The sequence below is a fragment of the Musca domestica genome, unplaced genomic scaffold, assembly GCF_030504385.1.
Source record: "Musca domestica strain aabys unplaced genomic scaffold, Musca_domestica.polishedcontigs.V.1.1 92, whole genome shotgun sequence".
NCBI classification, from domain to species: Eukaryota; Metazoa; Arthropoda; class Insecta; order Diptera; family Muscidae; genus Musca; species Musca domestica.
The window spans coordinates 1,190,637-1,206,070 of NW_026712441.1; the positions used below are offsets into that span (position 1 = coordinate 1,190,637).

The 15,434-nt window shown below is 35.6% G+C and overlaps 1 protein-coding gene across 1 annotated transcript; it reads left to right on the forward strand.

The window, feature by feature from the left end:
• The first annotated feature begins 559 nt into the window (after positions 1–559).
• LOC131807013 (homeotic protein bicoid-like) lies at positions 560–13,821 on the forward strand. Its single transcript, XM_059132036.1, has 5 exons — positions 560–579; positions 909–1,145; positions 7,964–8,039; positions 8,114–9,069; positions 12,310–13,821. Exons 2-5 carry the CDS (start codon positions 1,029–1,031, stop codon positions 12,565–12,567), a joined length of 1,407 nt encoding a protein of 468 aa, XP_058988019.1. The 5' UTR covers positions 560–579; positions 909–1,028; the 3' UTR covers positions 12,568–13,821.
• Positions 13,822–15,434: the final 1,613 nt, after the last annotated feature.

Consider the following 15,434-nt stretch of genomic DNA (forward strand, 5'->3'; position numbering starts at 1 on the left):
ACAAAAGTTTAAAAAGTTACAAAATACTACGAACTGAATTTGTAGCAGGAACGGTTTAAGTTCTTTGTGAATCAAACCACAAAATTACAGTTATTTTTAGGAATTTTAATGCTTATCAGGGTCTCCGATGAATTTTATTGAGGTTTTGCAAACAGAATGAAACATTTAATTAAGTTAGTGTAAAATTTTCTATATAAATAAACAATCTTTTTGTGGATGTAAAATTGTTGTAAAGGAGCTATAACTGCCTAGAGCAATATTGAATATTCAATATGTGCCAAATTTTAGAATTTTATGCGGTTCGAAAATACTGATGAATGTAACACAACACATTGCACAATTAAAAAGCAAATTGCAAAGCTTTAAATAAAACATTAACATCCAGACCCTGCTCAATATACTTTGACAAAAGATTAGCACAACTCCCAAGTGTGTATGTATTCTACTTCTTCGCGTACATAATTATCACAGATTCCCTTTTCACACTTATTTTTATCGGTGCAGTGACATTTTGTCTCTATTAACGGCAGCTTGACTTAATCGACTCACTCTAACCTAACACAATGGGTTAGGTGAAAGGTATTGATCGATTCCATCGCTGTAACATTCAATAAACGCAAAAAAACGACAAACAGAGAAAGAACAAGAGAATTGAATAAAAATCGCGAAAATTTAAATATAAAGAAACAATAGGCTGAGAATTGAATTGATCTTCGTTTTTCTTTTACACCCAGCCAGCTCAGTTGGAATCGCGTCAATTAATTGCCCTCTCTTTCTGTTTGTTTGTGTTTATTTCAAATAGTTTAAAAAAAAAAGTGAAATAATTTGCTTATTTTTGAATATGTAAACAGGGATTGATAAAAGTTTAAAACGTAATCATAAATTAAACTTTGTGCTGTTCCTTTTAGAGTGTGCAAAAATTTATAAAATATTCTTGGTTTACATTCAAAACTTGTAACAAAAAAATCCAATAAGAAAGACTCATAGAAAAATACGATATCGAGAGAGTGATAGTTACAAACATAAAAATGGCGCAACCGCCACCTGATCAGAATTTCTATCATCCACACCCGCATCCACATGCGCATCCTCATCCCCATCCACAGTTGCAGTTGCCACCACAATTTCGGAATCCATTTGATTTGGTAGGTATCTAATATGCACCCCAATTCTTTTCTTGTAATTTTTCTTCACCGACGAAATTTTGAAACATGGAATTTTTATACGAAAATCTACGAAAACAAGTTAAAGAGTATCAGTCGCTTTTGCCCACATTTGTGTACTCTCAGCAGATGTTCGATTATATAAATGTATTTTAACTTGTGTTATTATTATCCAAATTGTTGACCCTCTATGGAGTAGATTCCGAAGAAATGGACCAATATTGTCCATTTCGCATCGGACCTAAATAAATATATTATAAATATTATGATGTGCCAGGTTTGGACTATATCGACTACTTCCTTCACTTTATATGAGATGTGTGATCATTTTATGAAAATGTTAATATGTGCCTGAGGTACCAGATATAGTTGATAGAGGTATTCCATTTTCACACTTCATCTAATACAGATAAAACTACTGGTATTTACAAAATTACAAGGCAATCGAACATTTTTATTCAATTTTATGCGAAATCATAAATTCTATATTCATCGCAGGTTTCTGGTTGAAAGAAATATATAGATATAGCTTGTTGTAAAGAATCGTTGACATGTTGTTATAACAGATAAAAGTATTGAAAATTGTGACCCTTTGTGGGTCAGTTACCAAAAGACAGATATTGTATTAGCAAAAATGTTTGTATGTGTGAAATTTGAAGAGTGTTGAATGCTTATTTCGCTTTCTTTGAGCGATTTGTTTTTCGAAAACTTGAAACCTATGTGGAGCAGGAAGCAAAATAAATGGTCCGAACTCTACCATCTTTTTAACATATCTTGTGTTGATGGAAATATTGAGATGTGCCATGTCTGGAATCGGATGTTGACTTCGATTTTATGAACTTCATGGATATTCAAATTGTTGAGCGTTTGTGGGGGAGGTACTAGAAGGAGTGGACCGATATATTCTGTCTTACTACCAGATCTAAGTTTCATAAAAATAGTAGGATGTGTGAAATTTGATAACAATCGGTCTCGGATGTGAAATTTGAATGCAATCGCACTCTTACATCACATTTTATAAGAGTTGTAATTATTCAAAATTTTTACACTTTTTTGGGGGAGGCACTTGATAGAGTGGACCGATACTATCCATTTCTACACCTGACCTAGAACTGACGCAAATATTAGGATTTGCAAAGTTGAAGCAAAATCGGATTGTCCTTTCTCTTTCTGTGCAAAAATATATTTTTTGAAAATTTCGACCTTTTGTGGGGGAGGTACCAGAAAGAGTGGGCCGATATATTCCATCTTAACACCAGACCTTGGGTTAACATAAATATTGGCATGTGTAAAATTTGAAGACAATCGGACTCTTACATCACATTTTGTGACAGTTGTAAGTGGGCCGATATTATCCGTTTTCACACCTGACCTAGCAAAATTTCGACCATTTGTGGGGGATGTACCAGGGTGAGTGGACCGATATATTCCATCTTAATACCAGACATTGAGCTAATAAAATTATTGGGATGTGTGAAATTTTTAAGACAATCGGACTCTAACATCTCATTTTATAAGAGTTGTCATTATTCAAAATTTTGACCCTTTGTGCGGGAGGTACTTGATGTTGTGGACCGATATTGTCCATTTTCACACCTGACCTAGCACTAACGCAAATATTAAGATTTGCAAAGTTGGAGCAAAATCGCATTGTCCTTTCTCTTTCTGTGCAAAAAATATATATTTTTGAAAATTGCGACCATTTGTGGGGGAGGTACCAGGGTGAGTGGACCGATATATTCCATCTTAACACCAGACATTGAGCTAATAAAATTATTGGGATATGTGAAATTTTGAAGACAATCGGACTCTAACATTGCATTTTATAAGAGTTGTTATTATTCAAAATGTTGACCCTTTGTGCGGGAGGTACTTGATGGTGTGGACCGATATTGTCCATTTTCACACCTCATCTAGCACTGACGCAAATATTAAGATTTGCAAAGTTGGGGCAAAATCGGATTATCCTTTCTCTTTCTGTGCAAAAAAAATATTTTTTTGAAAAGTTCGACCTTTTGTGGGGGAGGTATCAGAAGGAGTGGACCGATATTGCCTATCTCCGAACTAGATCTAAGTTTGACAAAGAATTCTGAAATTTGGAATCAGCGTAAGATCGATTTACCATTAGAAATTCCAACTACAGGTGCACAAAAAGTACTAAAAAGGCTGAAGCTGGAATATTGAAATTTTGCACAAGAGCCGGTCTTGGTGCGTAGGAGTCTGATAAGGCTGGTTTTATGAAAATTCGTACGTATTGTATTGGACAAACGGAATGAGCTAGAATGAAATTTGCAATGAGAGTCACTAATCGAGTGCAGTATAAATGTGCCATAGGGGTTTTGGAATCAGGGTTGGAAACAAATAGCCCGTTCACCAAACTTATTTTTCTTCCAATTGTAAGGCAAATGGCAGACAAATAGAATTTTTGGTTTCCGTACGTAAATAAATAAAAAGAGTTTTTTTTTATAGGCAAAATTTTGGATCACCTAACTCCAACACAAACAAAACGAAATGCCAAAGTAGACAATCAAAAAATATCAATCGTTCATTCACAAAATTTGAGAAAAGTAAAATATTGTGTTTGAAAATTGATATTTCACACAAAAGGTATGGTCTATTTCATCCGCTGTGTCGATCCTAATAGGTGCGCTTCTTCTCTGGTCTCAAGTCTAACCCCACGCAAAATTAGGCGAAAATTGACCTGAAAGACTACAAAATCGGAAAAATCTCTTGTTGGTCCATTGCAAGTCCTATAGGTATGTATTCTGAGGTTTGCGTCATAGTTGTGACGTGTAGCGTGACTACAAATAAAAAAGTGGCAGACGGACATATATAGCTAAATCGACCCAGAGATATAGGTAGATACATATGTAAAATCGTGGGTGTAGAACTAATATTTCGAGGTTTGTGGCATCACCTAACGTTTGGCGGATTAGGTTGATATTTCCGCCACCCCCATTTACATTTTTATTTGAAATGGAAAATTCAAAACCGGCACCCGGACATAATCCCCACGGTCTCAATCCCCATTGCAATTTTGGGGATTATGACCTTTTTTCGGTGATAATCCCTATAATCCAAATAATAAAGTATGACCATTTGCTGTGTGGACTACTCACAAAAATAATTAATTCTAGAAATCTTTGATTCGCGATAGCCGGTGCCAAACATATCCAGAGGGAAAGTCTTCGGACATATCCATTATTATGGGATTTATGTCCGCTAATTTCCAAAAAAAAAAAAAAAAAAAATTACCAAAAAAATGAGTTTTTCTTGCACCCAAAATTTCATAATTTTTGTAAGTAGCCGGCCTTTGGCCGGGGCTTGACATCTTCTCATCTGAACGTGTCCTGCACCGGCTCCCGCGAATCAAAGGTTTCTAAAATTAATTATTTTTGTAAGTATTCCACACAGCAAAAGGTCATACCAAAAACAAACCGGGCATAATCCCCATAGTTGCAATGGGGTTTATGTCTGTGAGGATTATGTTCGGGCACCGACACGCCACGTCTAAAACCAACGGACGTAATAATTTAAAAAAATAAATAAATAAATTTTATTTTTGGAAACATTAACCATATTTTTGGATAACATGTAAAAGCTCAGACGAAAAAAGTAAATGAAGTGAAATAAAACATGATTGTCTGGGTAGCCTTAAACAAAAGATCTGTGAACAGGCTATAAGTTTGATATATGAAGGTGGTTTTGAAAATATGTATTAAGTGTGCGAACTGTACCAAATGGAACTAAATTTGGATTAGTTTATAACTGGAGTATATATAACGTATAAGGCTGGAACGGAAGCGAGATAGACCCATAACTCTTTTGAGTATCTTCATAGAATTACTTTCAGAGTCGATTTATGCGTGTCAGTCCGTCCGTCCCTCCATGTATTATTGTGAACAAAAATGCTGGTCGCATTTATTATCCGATTGAGATGAAGTTTTGAAAACAATATTTGTTTGGCCCAAGGACGAACCCTATTGAAATTGGTGATAATCGAATTATATTTAGATACAGCTCCCATATATCTTCAACCGATTTCAGGTTAATTGGCTAATATAAGCCAAAATTACCTGTATTTTGGTACATTCCACCGAATCCAGTCTGGAAGCAGGTAAATCAAATTTGATGAAAATCGGTTCAGATAAAGCCATAGCTCTCATATATATGTTTCATCCGATTTGGGGTTTTAAGTCCCACACGTGCGTAATGTGCACTTCACAACAATAATAGTTGGTACCGGACATCAGATACTGCTCGAAAATAACTCTGTCGAGATCGGTATATATTAGGATATAGCTCCCATATTTCTTTATCAGATATCAGGTTTATTGTGCACCAAATGGCTAATGGACTGAATTTTGGCATATCCGAAAGAGTTCAGTCTAGAAGCAAGAACATTAAATTTGGTGAAAATGGGTTCAGATATAGATATAGCTCCCACATATATATATTTCATCTGATTTGGCGTTTAAGTCCCTCAAGTTCGTAATATGCATTCGAGAACTATGGTATTTGATACCAGATATTTTATAGAGCTCCGAAATACCTCTGCCAAATGTTACAAAGATCGCTTCAGATTTGGATATAGGTTCCATATATATCTTCAACCGATTTCGGGTTAATTGTGCACCAAATGGCCAATATTTGTCAAAAAGTCCTGGTACATTTGGTACATCCGACCGAATTCAGTCTAGAAAGAAGTACATAACATTTGGAGAAAATCGGTTTAGATATGGCTATAGCTCCCATATATATCTTTCATCCGATTTGTTGTTTAAGTTCCTCACATTCGTAATATGCATTCAACAATGATATTTGGTACCAGATATTTTATAAACCTCGGAAATACCTCGGCCAAATGTTATCAAGTTCGGTTCAGTTTTGGATATAGCTCCCATATATATCCTTAATCCCATTAATTATGAAGCAATCGACTTGGAAATTTGCATGGAGGTAGGGCAAAAGCCTACCAATTCGGGCGGACATCTGACAATATTTAGCGGGTAAAATAGACCTGTACTCTTCAATTAAGAAAATAGGAAAAATTCCACTAAAGCGCGAATATTTTTAATTCCAGCCAAATCACAAATACATTAAAAAAAGGTCCCTTCTGACCACTAAAGTGATGCTGATAGCCAAGAAATCGGATATATAGCATAGTAGGTACAGTATAGCGAAAAGAATATATATTATTTTATTGAGGATATTATATACATGTTGCAATTATCGTCCTATCCTTACGAAACTTTGGATGGGAGTAGGGTTAGGCTTAGAAAGGCTAGGCCTATTGTTTTCAAAGAGAAAAAATTTCCTGATCACACAAAAATCACTCACAAAATGTAAAAATTTTTAAAGAAAATAATGTGCCCTATTTTTACCAACCATAGATATGGAACTAATCTATGGAACCCACTCCTTCTAGATTGTTAATTGTTAAGGACATGGAAGAATTCTTGCATTTTGGGTGACCATTGAATTATAACAGCACGACGGACTGCGTAAATATTGGGCAAATGTCCCTGGTAATATCTGTGCAGTGCTCCATGACATTATTTCAAAAGCAAAATCTTCCAAAATGGATTTGGACATAAGGGGCTTCTAACATGTTGTAGTGTTGTAGGGTATCACATGGTAGGCACCGTACGACTATAGCCTTGCTTACTTGTTTAAATTTTTGAATATGTTTTTTTTTTTTTTTTTTTTTTTTTGTTTTAAACCAATAAATATCTGTATATAAAATTTTGAATGCATATAAAATTAAAAGGGGTTGAGAAGCGCACCGGGTTCAGCTAGTATCCATAAAAGAGGAAAATGTTTGCAAGTTTGTTTGTTTGTAATTTATGGACTCAAAAACTGCCGAACAGATTTTCCTGAAATTTTCCATATATAATACAGCTTCACCTGAAAGTAAATAGGTATTATAAATTTTAAAAATTCTACTTGGAACTTGATATATAGCGTAAGAATCGGAGGTATCCTTAGAAAATTTAGTTTTTGAATGCACATATCCATTGACCGGTTATAGATACAGTTTCAAAATTTAGAATGTGTAACGAAAATCGATACAAAAATAAATTAGCTAAATTTGCAATCGGTTCTGATTTGGATATAGCTACAATATATATTTCGACCGTTTATGTTTATTTGATGCGCCAAACACGCTATGTATGTATATATGTATCTTTTTAAACTTCGTGTATTGTAATTTTGTATTGTTTCCCAATTTATCCTCAAAAGGGAGATTTTTGTTTTTCGGCCCAGAGTACTATATCTTTGCAAAACTGAACATTTCTTAATTGTTTGTATACTTGTTTTCGTATTTGCATCTATAGTCTTTGGTTGCAGTAGTACCAGACTCTCTGGGGAACTAAAAACCAAAATTGTATTTAATATTTGGTCGATACTCCCAACATTTAACTACTCCAAAGGATATGTGATCAAAGTCGGAGGTTCTAGGAGGAGGTTCTAGAAGGAGTGGTTTCCATAGATTAGTTCCATATCTATGGTTGGTAAAAAATGGGGCATATTATTTTCTTTAAAATTTTTACATTTTGTGAGTGATTTTCCATCTAAGAACTCGATCAAGGATTGTTGGATCATGTTTGGACTAAATCGTATAGTGTTATCGTGCGCACAAGCCCACAAGACATCCGGACGGATATTTTAGATCGACTCCAAATGTCCTGAAACGGACTTCGTCCTAGTATGTACTTGGCATACAAGTTATTTTAGCCAGAGACTTTAATTATATTCTTCTCCAATTTTTAAATCTTTTCTTAATTTTATAATTTCAGCTATTTGACGAACGTACTGGTGCAATCAACTACAACTATATACGTCCATACATTCCTAACCAACTTCCCAAACCAGGTGAGACATTTTATATTTTTCTTGGAATTTTCTTGTGCTTTTTTAACATTTGCTTGTTTGTTTGTCTTTTTAAGATGATCTCTCCGATTCACTGGTTATGCGTCGTCCACGACGCACCCGTACAACATTTACCAGTGCTCAGATTGCCGAATTGGAACAACATTTCCTTCAAGGCCGATATCTGACATCATCACGGCTGGCTGAACTTTCAGCGAAGCTAACTTTGGGTACAGCTCAGGTCAAGATTTGGTTCAAAAATCGCAGACGACGTCACAAAATTCAATCGGATCAACAGAAGGAATTTTCATGTGACGGTATGCCCCTGTCACCATCACTTTCGACTACAATCAAATCGGAGCCCCAGGGTAGTGCCAGCAGCTGTGGCAGTAACAATAGCAACGGTTCGACATCTTCCTCCTCTTCGTCAGGTGGACCGCCCAGCTTACAGTCGTTGAGTATAAACGGTAATGGCGGCTCAACACCTAACCCATTGACACCATCACCGACGCCCACCACACCCACAACAAATCTCATGGATCATTACAGCGAGCCAGCGTTCAATCCCTACTATTACAATAATCATCATTCGACGCACCATCATCATCACCAGCCACCACATCATGCCACTCTCACTCATCCATATGGTTGTAGTGCAGGTGCTACCGGGGGCCAGTATTATCCCCCACCACCACCACCCTCAAGCCTGCAGCACCATCACAGCCAACATCAACAACAATATCACAGTCCGCATCCCCATCAATTTCAGATGGAACATAAACCTCATGCCGCGGTCATCAAAGAAGATCCGGATTATAATTTCAACAACCCGTACTATATGCGCATGCCACCCACAGCGGGGAGTAATCCTTCGGGTGTGACCACAGTGGAGCCATCTAGTGCAATGTCACCGAACTCAGAAGTCTATGAACCGTTGACACCGAAAAATGACGATAATTCGAGTCTGTGCAATGGCGCCGGCGGTAATGTCGATGTTGGTGATAATTTAGATGAAACCAAGGCCAAATTACGGGTAAGCACTTTTCGTAATTTTATATATATAATACTAAATTTCATTTATATACTAGTAAAATAAATATATTAAATTTCAACATTCCACTTTTATCCAGTCACCCAAAACCGCATTGTACCAAAACCACCTCTCTAGGTTGTTTTGGAAATGTGTACTACAAGGACACGAAAAGTACTACATAGTACTGTATTTGGTGCAATTTGCATTGGGTTAACATATAGTGTTGTATTGTGTTGTTGGTACTTAGGGTCACCGAACATATGGAGGTTGATTCGGAAATGTGTACTATAACTGTACGAAAAATACTAAATAGTACTAAATAGTACTAAATTTGGTATTGGGTAAATGGATAGAGATAACGTTCTGAATTTTGATATATCTTTATTTATTCATATTTTTATACCCTACAACACTATGTGTTGGGGGTATTATAAGTTTGATTGGGGCAAAAATTATGTAACACCTCGAAAAATTGGTTTCCCCCATAGAAAAGTATATATGGATCTTCCTATCTCTTCCTAGAACCCTATTTCTTTTGGAGATGATCCCATAATATTTAGGGGTTGAAATGGACCAAAAACTGAAAAATTTGCTGATTTTGCAATTGCTCCACAGGTCGCATTTATAGACCAATCAAAATCGAAGTTAGTATGGGGCTAGAGCTTAGGGCTGGGCAGAAGTCTTCCAATTTTGATGGTCATTGGATAATATTTAGTGGGTGAAGTAGACCATAACATTTGTGTTAAATAAAAGTCAAATTTTCCATTAAACCGCGAATATTTTTAATCCTGGCGAAATCACAAATAGACGAAGAGGTCAATTCTGACCGTTACGTACATACCGATAGTAAATATATCGGATATATAGCGAAATATATACAATGTTTATATACAAAGGCAAATGATGTTAGCTAGAATGCATATAGCTCATGAATGGCTGGACAGATTTTGACAAATTTTGTCAATTCAGAGTGCCCTCTTGGAATAAAAGAATAAAATCTAAAAAAATCGCATAAAAAGGTGTAAATAATGATGTTAATATAGATTTTGTAGTATTTTGTGACACTATTTTTTTCCATAATTTTTATCGCATGCAATTTTTTTTTTTTGACTTATAATATTGAAGAATACATTTTGTAATATTTTTTCACCTTACAACACAGGTTGGGGTTATTCTGTACAGATTGCAATTATCGTCCGATCCTCACGAAATTTTTACAAGGGTAGGGTTAGGCTCAGAAGAGCTAGGCCTATTGTTTCCAAAGATATCCGCAACATATTTAGAGGTTGAAATGGATCAACAACAAAAAATTTTCCTGATTTTTCAGCCGTTATAAAGGTCACAATTAGAAACCAAAGGACACGAAATTTCGCATGAATGGACCACTAATTTTGTGTGAAAAAATACTAGCATTACTTACAGGCGATATTCAATCGACACGCCTGAGAAGAGAGTTAGGGACAGGGAAGAATTCTAGCACTTTGGATGACCATTGGATTATAATAATAAACCACAAAAACTAACTGCACGACGGAGTGCGTAAATATTGGGCAAATATCCCTCGTCAATATGCTACGGTTAATACCTGGGCAGTGATCCGTGGCATAATTTCAAAAGCGAAATCTTCCAAAACGGATTTGGACATAAGGAGGCTTGAAATATATTGTAGTGTTGTAGGGTATCACATAGTGCGTAAATATTGGGCAAATATCCCTCGTCAATATGCTAAGGTTAATACCTGGGCAGTGATCCGTGGCATAATTTCAAAAGCGAAATCTTCCAAAACGGATTTGGACATAAGGAGGCTTGAAATATATTGTAGTGTTGTAGGGTATCACATAGTCGGCCCCGCACGACTATAGCCTTTGCTTACTTGTTTATTAAGAAAATGTTTCAGAACATTATTATTTACATACCCTCCACCACAGTATGGAGTATACATACATTTTAGACCCCACAAAGTATATACATTCTTGATCAGCATTAAATTCTATGTCGATTTAGCGATGTCCGCCCGTCTGTGGAAATCACTCTAGCTTTTGAACGAAATGAAGTAGGTCGATAAGATTTTACCCAAATGTTATGTCTGCAGGACTTTTTGTATTGAAAATGGTCCACGTTTTGGTATAGCTCCCATATAATGGCACCTCGCGATATTCGATATTTTGATGATTTTAACTCATTATTCACCGGAATTGTTTCAAAATTGGTATTTGAAGTTCGTAATGGATCCTACAGCCTATGACAGAAAATTGTCTGTGCAGGTCCACGTTTTGGTTCAGCACTCATATAATGGTACCTTCCTATATTCGCTATTTTGCTGATTTTAGCTACATTATTCACTCATTATTTTAAGTTTCGTATTTGAATATTGTAATGGCTAATGGCAAATGTTGCCTATGCAGGTCCACGTCTTCGTATAGACACTAATATAACGGCTGCATTCGGATTTTTTAAGATTTTAACAGAGTTTATTGTTAGAATTGCCAAATTCATTCCAAATGGTGGAGCTCGGCCAGTCGAACTTACGGCTTTTTTACTAGTTTTTTTTTTTTTTATTTTCTAGTTCCTTCCAGATTATGGAGGGATTAAAAGTTCGGCCGGGCGAACTTAGCTGCTTTGTTACTTGTTATACCCTCAAAGTATAAAGTATATATATCCATAATCAGCATAAAATTCTATGTCGATTTAGCGATGTCCGTATGTATGTATGTCTGTCCGTCCGTCTGTCTGCTGAAATCACGATACGGCCCACTATATTTGACGTAGAACGTCAAAATTTAGCAGAATAATTTGTATTGCGCCTAGGATGGTTGGTATTGAAAATGAGATATATCGGTCCTCGTTTTGGTAGAGTTCCCATATAACGGTACCTCCCAATATTCGGTATTTCGATGATTTTTGCCACATTTTTTCACGGATTTGTCTAAAAATTGTTATTTGTTAGTCATAATGGGTTCTAGCTCCTGTGGCGAAACATTGTAGATATAGGTCCACGTTTTTGTATAGCTCCGTATAGCGGTACCTCCCGTTGTTTGGAATTTTGATGATTTTTGCCACATTTTCGCATGAATTTGTCTAAAAATTGGTATTTTTGGGTCACAATGGGTCCTAATGTTTCCTTTACTCTAAGTTGGAGGGTGTTAAAAGTTTGGCCCGGCCGAACTTAATGTTTTTTTACTAGTTTTTAAATAAAATTCTTAATTTTATTTCCGATTAATGTCTGACCTTCCTTTCTAGGTGATTGTGTCCAGCAATGCCAACCGAACTGACGATACTTGCAGCAACACCAATGCAATTGGAAATGAGGGTTCTGGCACACCGGCCATCAACATCATGGAAGAGTGTACGGGTGCATTTGCCAAATACCAAAAGATGACAACCGCTGATCCGAATGATCCGAACTATCAGTGTACGATGGATACGATAATGCACGCGTATAACAATCATCGTAATACATCGGCCAACAATCAACAATTCGCCTATTGTTTCAATTGATCGGAAGATCGATGCGAGTGAATGTTCGCCAATAATTGGCGACCAACTGGCTGGCTGTGATGTACACAAAAAACGAAAGAAAGAAACAAAGAAAGAGAATGCAAATTCAACCAAAAAAAATATAGAATAAAATAAAACCCCCCTTTATCCGTTGTTCCTTGATTGTATAAAGATTCAAATTATAAAATTGTTATATAGAATTTTTTCTTGTTAATTTCATTTATTTGTCTAGACTTAAGTATAGTTTTGATTTTAAGTTAAAAATTTAAGATTTATATTAAGTATATGTCACTTGAAAAAAGTAATCTCGAAAATTATGCATTTTGTTTAGGATAATAATCGCAATTTTCTATGATATCCATTATTTGTGTATGTGTGTATTTAGGTTAAGTTTTATTCTAAGTTTTATAAAATATTTTAAGTTTTATTTGAATAACTTCTCTAATTTCGATTCGTTATTCATTCGGCATAGCTGCAAATTCTAGAGCCCATGAATTTGCACCGCTGCCCACAATGAATACATGGGCTCGGAGAGAAATTACAGAAGTTGTCGATATTCTAAGTTTCTAAGCTAAGCTTTTTCGAAAAATACTTTCTTTGAATCGCTGGCGACTACTGCCACCTGTCTGCGATTGCCAATTTTTGTGATAGAGAAATGCTCTGAAACTGCAAATTCACCATTAAGTGTAAAATGTGGCTCATAGTAAAAACGAATATTTCGCTGCCAACAACGGCTTGGTTTTTAACTACACAGAGCCAACATTTGGACAACAAATATTCAATTCACTAACTGAGTATTTTTCAAAAGAGAGACATTTCTGGGGCATCTGTTTGCGGTCCATGAAATGGCCCAAAAGAGGCAAAATGAATTCTTTTGTTCCTGGTAATTGCATTTGTCTGCTACAGCCCGAAATGTGCAGAAAATGGAGATTGTTTGGAGCCAGAGAAGAACTCAAACTTTGCCTTCTTTAGAGATGTTTTATTATTAGTTTGGCGGCACGCCCAGGAGAATGGGTAATTCAAAGAGATATATTTTTCGCTTCGATTATTTTTCTAAACAAAATGCTTATCGAAATTGGCTTTTTTTCCCAGTGTCATTAAAAATTCTCTTTGTTCTGTCCTTCTTTGTCAATATCTGTAACTTTTCCACAAACCTTGTTCTATTTTTATTCCTTTTCCTTCCATTTCGAACAAATTTAAATTAAATTGTAACTCTTAGTTTATATTTTTAATAAAGTTTATCCTGTCTAACTATTTATGGTTTTTCTAGTGTTTCATCATCTTTTTAAGCGATTTCAACGAAAAATTCACTGTAAAGCACAGAAAATAATTACAGGGAAAGTCCACATGTTATAAAAGTAGAGCCAACAAGTAAAAAAGCAGCTTAGTTCGGCCGGGTCGAACTTTTTGAACCCTCCGGCATTTGGAAGAAACCTGAACAATTTTAAGAAAAATTCCCTAGAAAAATATCGCTCTAATGAAAACCGTTATATGGGGACTATACGAAAATGTACTTCTGCATAAGTAATTTTTGTCGTAGGCTATAGTAACGATTCCAAACTTCAAATACGAAATTTGACGCAATTCAGGAGAGTAATATCGCGAAAATCCTGGAAGTACCGAATATTCTAAGGGTAGCGTTATATGGAAGCTATACTAAAACGTGGGCCTATGTAGACAATTCTCTTCTAGGGAATAAAGTACTCCGAAGGAACCCCTTGTGTGGATTTTAAGACAATTACATTGAAAATGTTGGCTAAAATCATCAAAATATTATCGGGAGGTACAGTTATATGGAAGATATACGATATCATGGACCTGTATAGACAATTCTCTTCTAGGGAATAGAGTACTGACAAAGAAGTCCTTGTGTAGAATTTCAGACAATTCCTTTGAAAAATGTGGCTAAAATAAAAAAAAAAAACAAGAAAGCAAAGGCTACAGTCGAGCGGGGCCGACCGTTGAATACCCTACAACACTATAATAAACCATACAGATTATATAGGCGAGATACTCGAAAGAATTCCACAAGATATTGTGACAAATAATAAAAAAAAACCATCAGGTTCCGTTCTCTAATTTTCGAATAATAGCAACTTAAACTAATTTGCTCATTTCCAACTTATTGGTAGATGTTGCACGTAAATGGTCTTCCTAGATCTGGAACCAATATTTCCCAAAGACCTATAATCTCTCAGAAGTGGCAAAAGATTAATATTTATTATTGGTTTTTGACTGAAACGCATCTATATGAGATACAGACATTTGACTATATTATTCAACGAAATCAGCGTTAACGAAATAGTCAGAAGTGCGCCTTTCCACTACAAAAGTTGGCAAACTATTTCACACATTGAATATTTTTGGATGGCCATCCAAAACTGCTTGGCTTTTGTAATGTCCGGTAACACCCATTAAAATGTGCGTGAGGATCGGGCGATAATTACGACCTGCAGACAATTTTGCAGTTTTTTGGTCCATTTCAACCCTTAAATATATGGCGATCATATCCAAAAAGAGTAGGCTTCTATTCTGACCCTCATCTTATCCCCATGCAAAATTTTGTAAGGATCGGGCCATAAATGTGATCCGTATATGATATCCTGATATCCTAACTACTTTGTTTTGTTAGCTGCAGAAATATTACCAAATGTTTAATTCAAAATGAAAATATGCCAAAAATATGACAAAATTGAAAAAAATATGAGAAAATTTTACAAAATCAATATTTTCATCTTTAGAGAGATATTTTTATGCGATTTTTTTAGACGTTTTTTCTTTCCTGCCATGAGGCCATTCTGAATTAATGAGAATTGTCGAAATCAATTCAGCCGTTCTCGACATATAAGAGATCTTTCAAGCATATC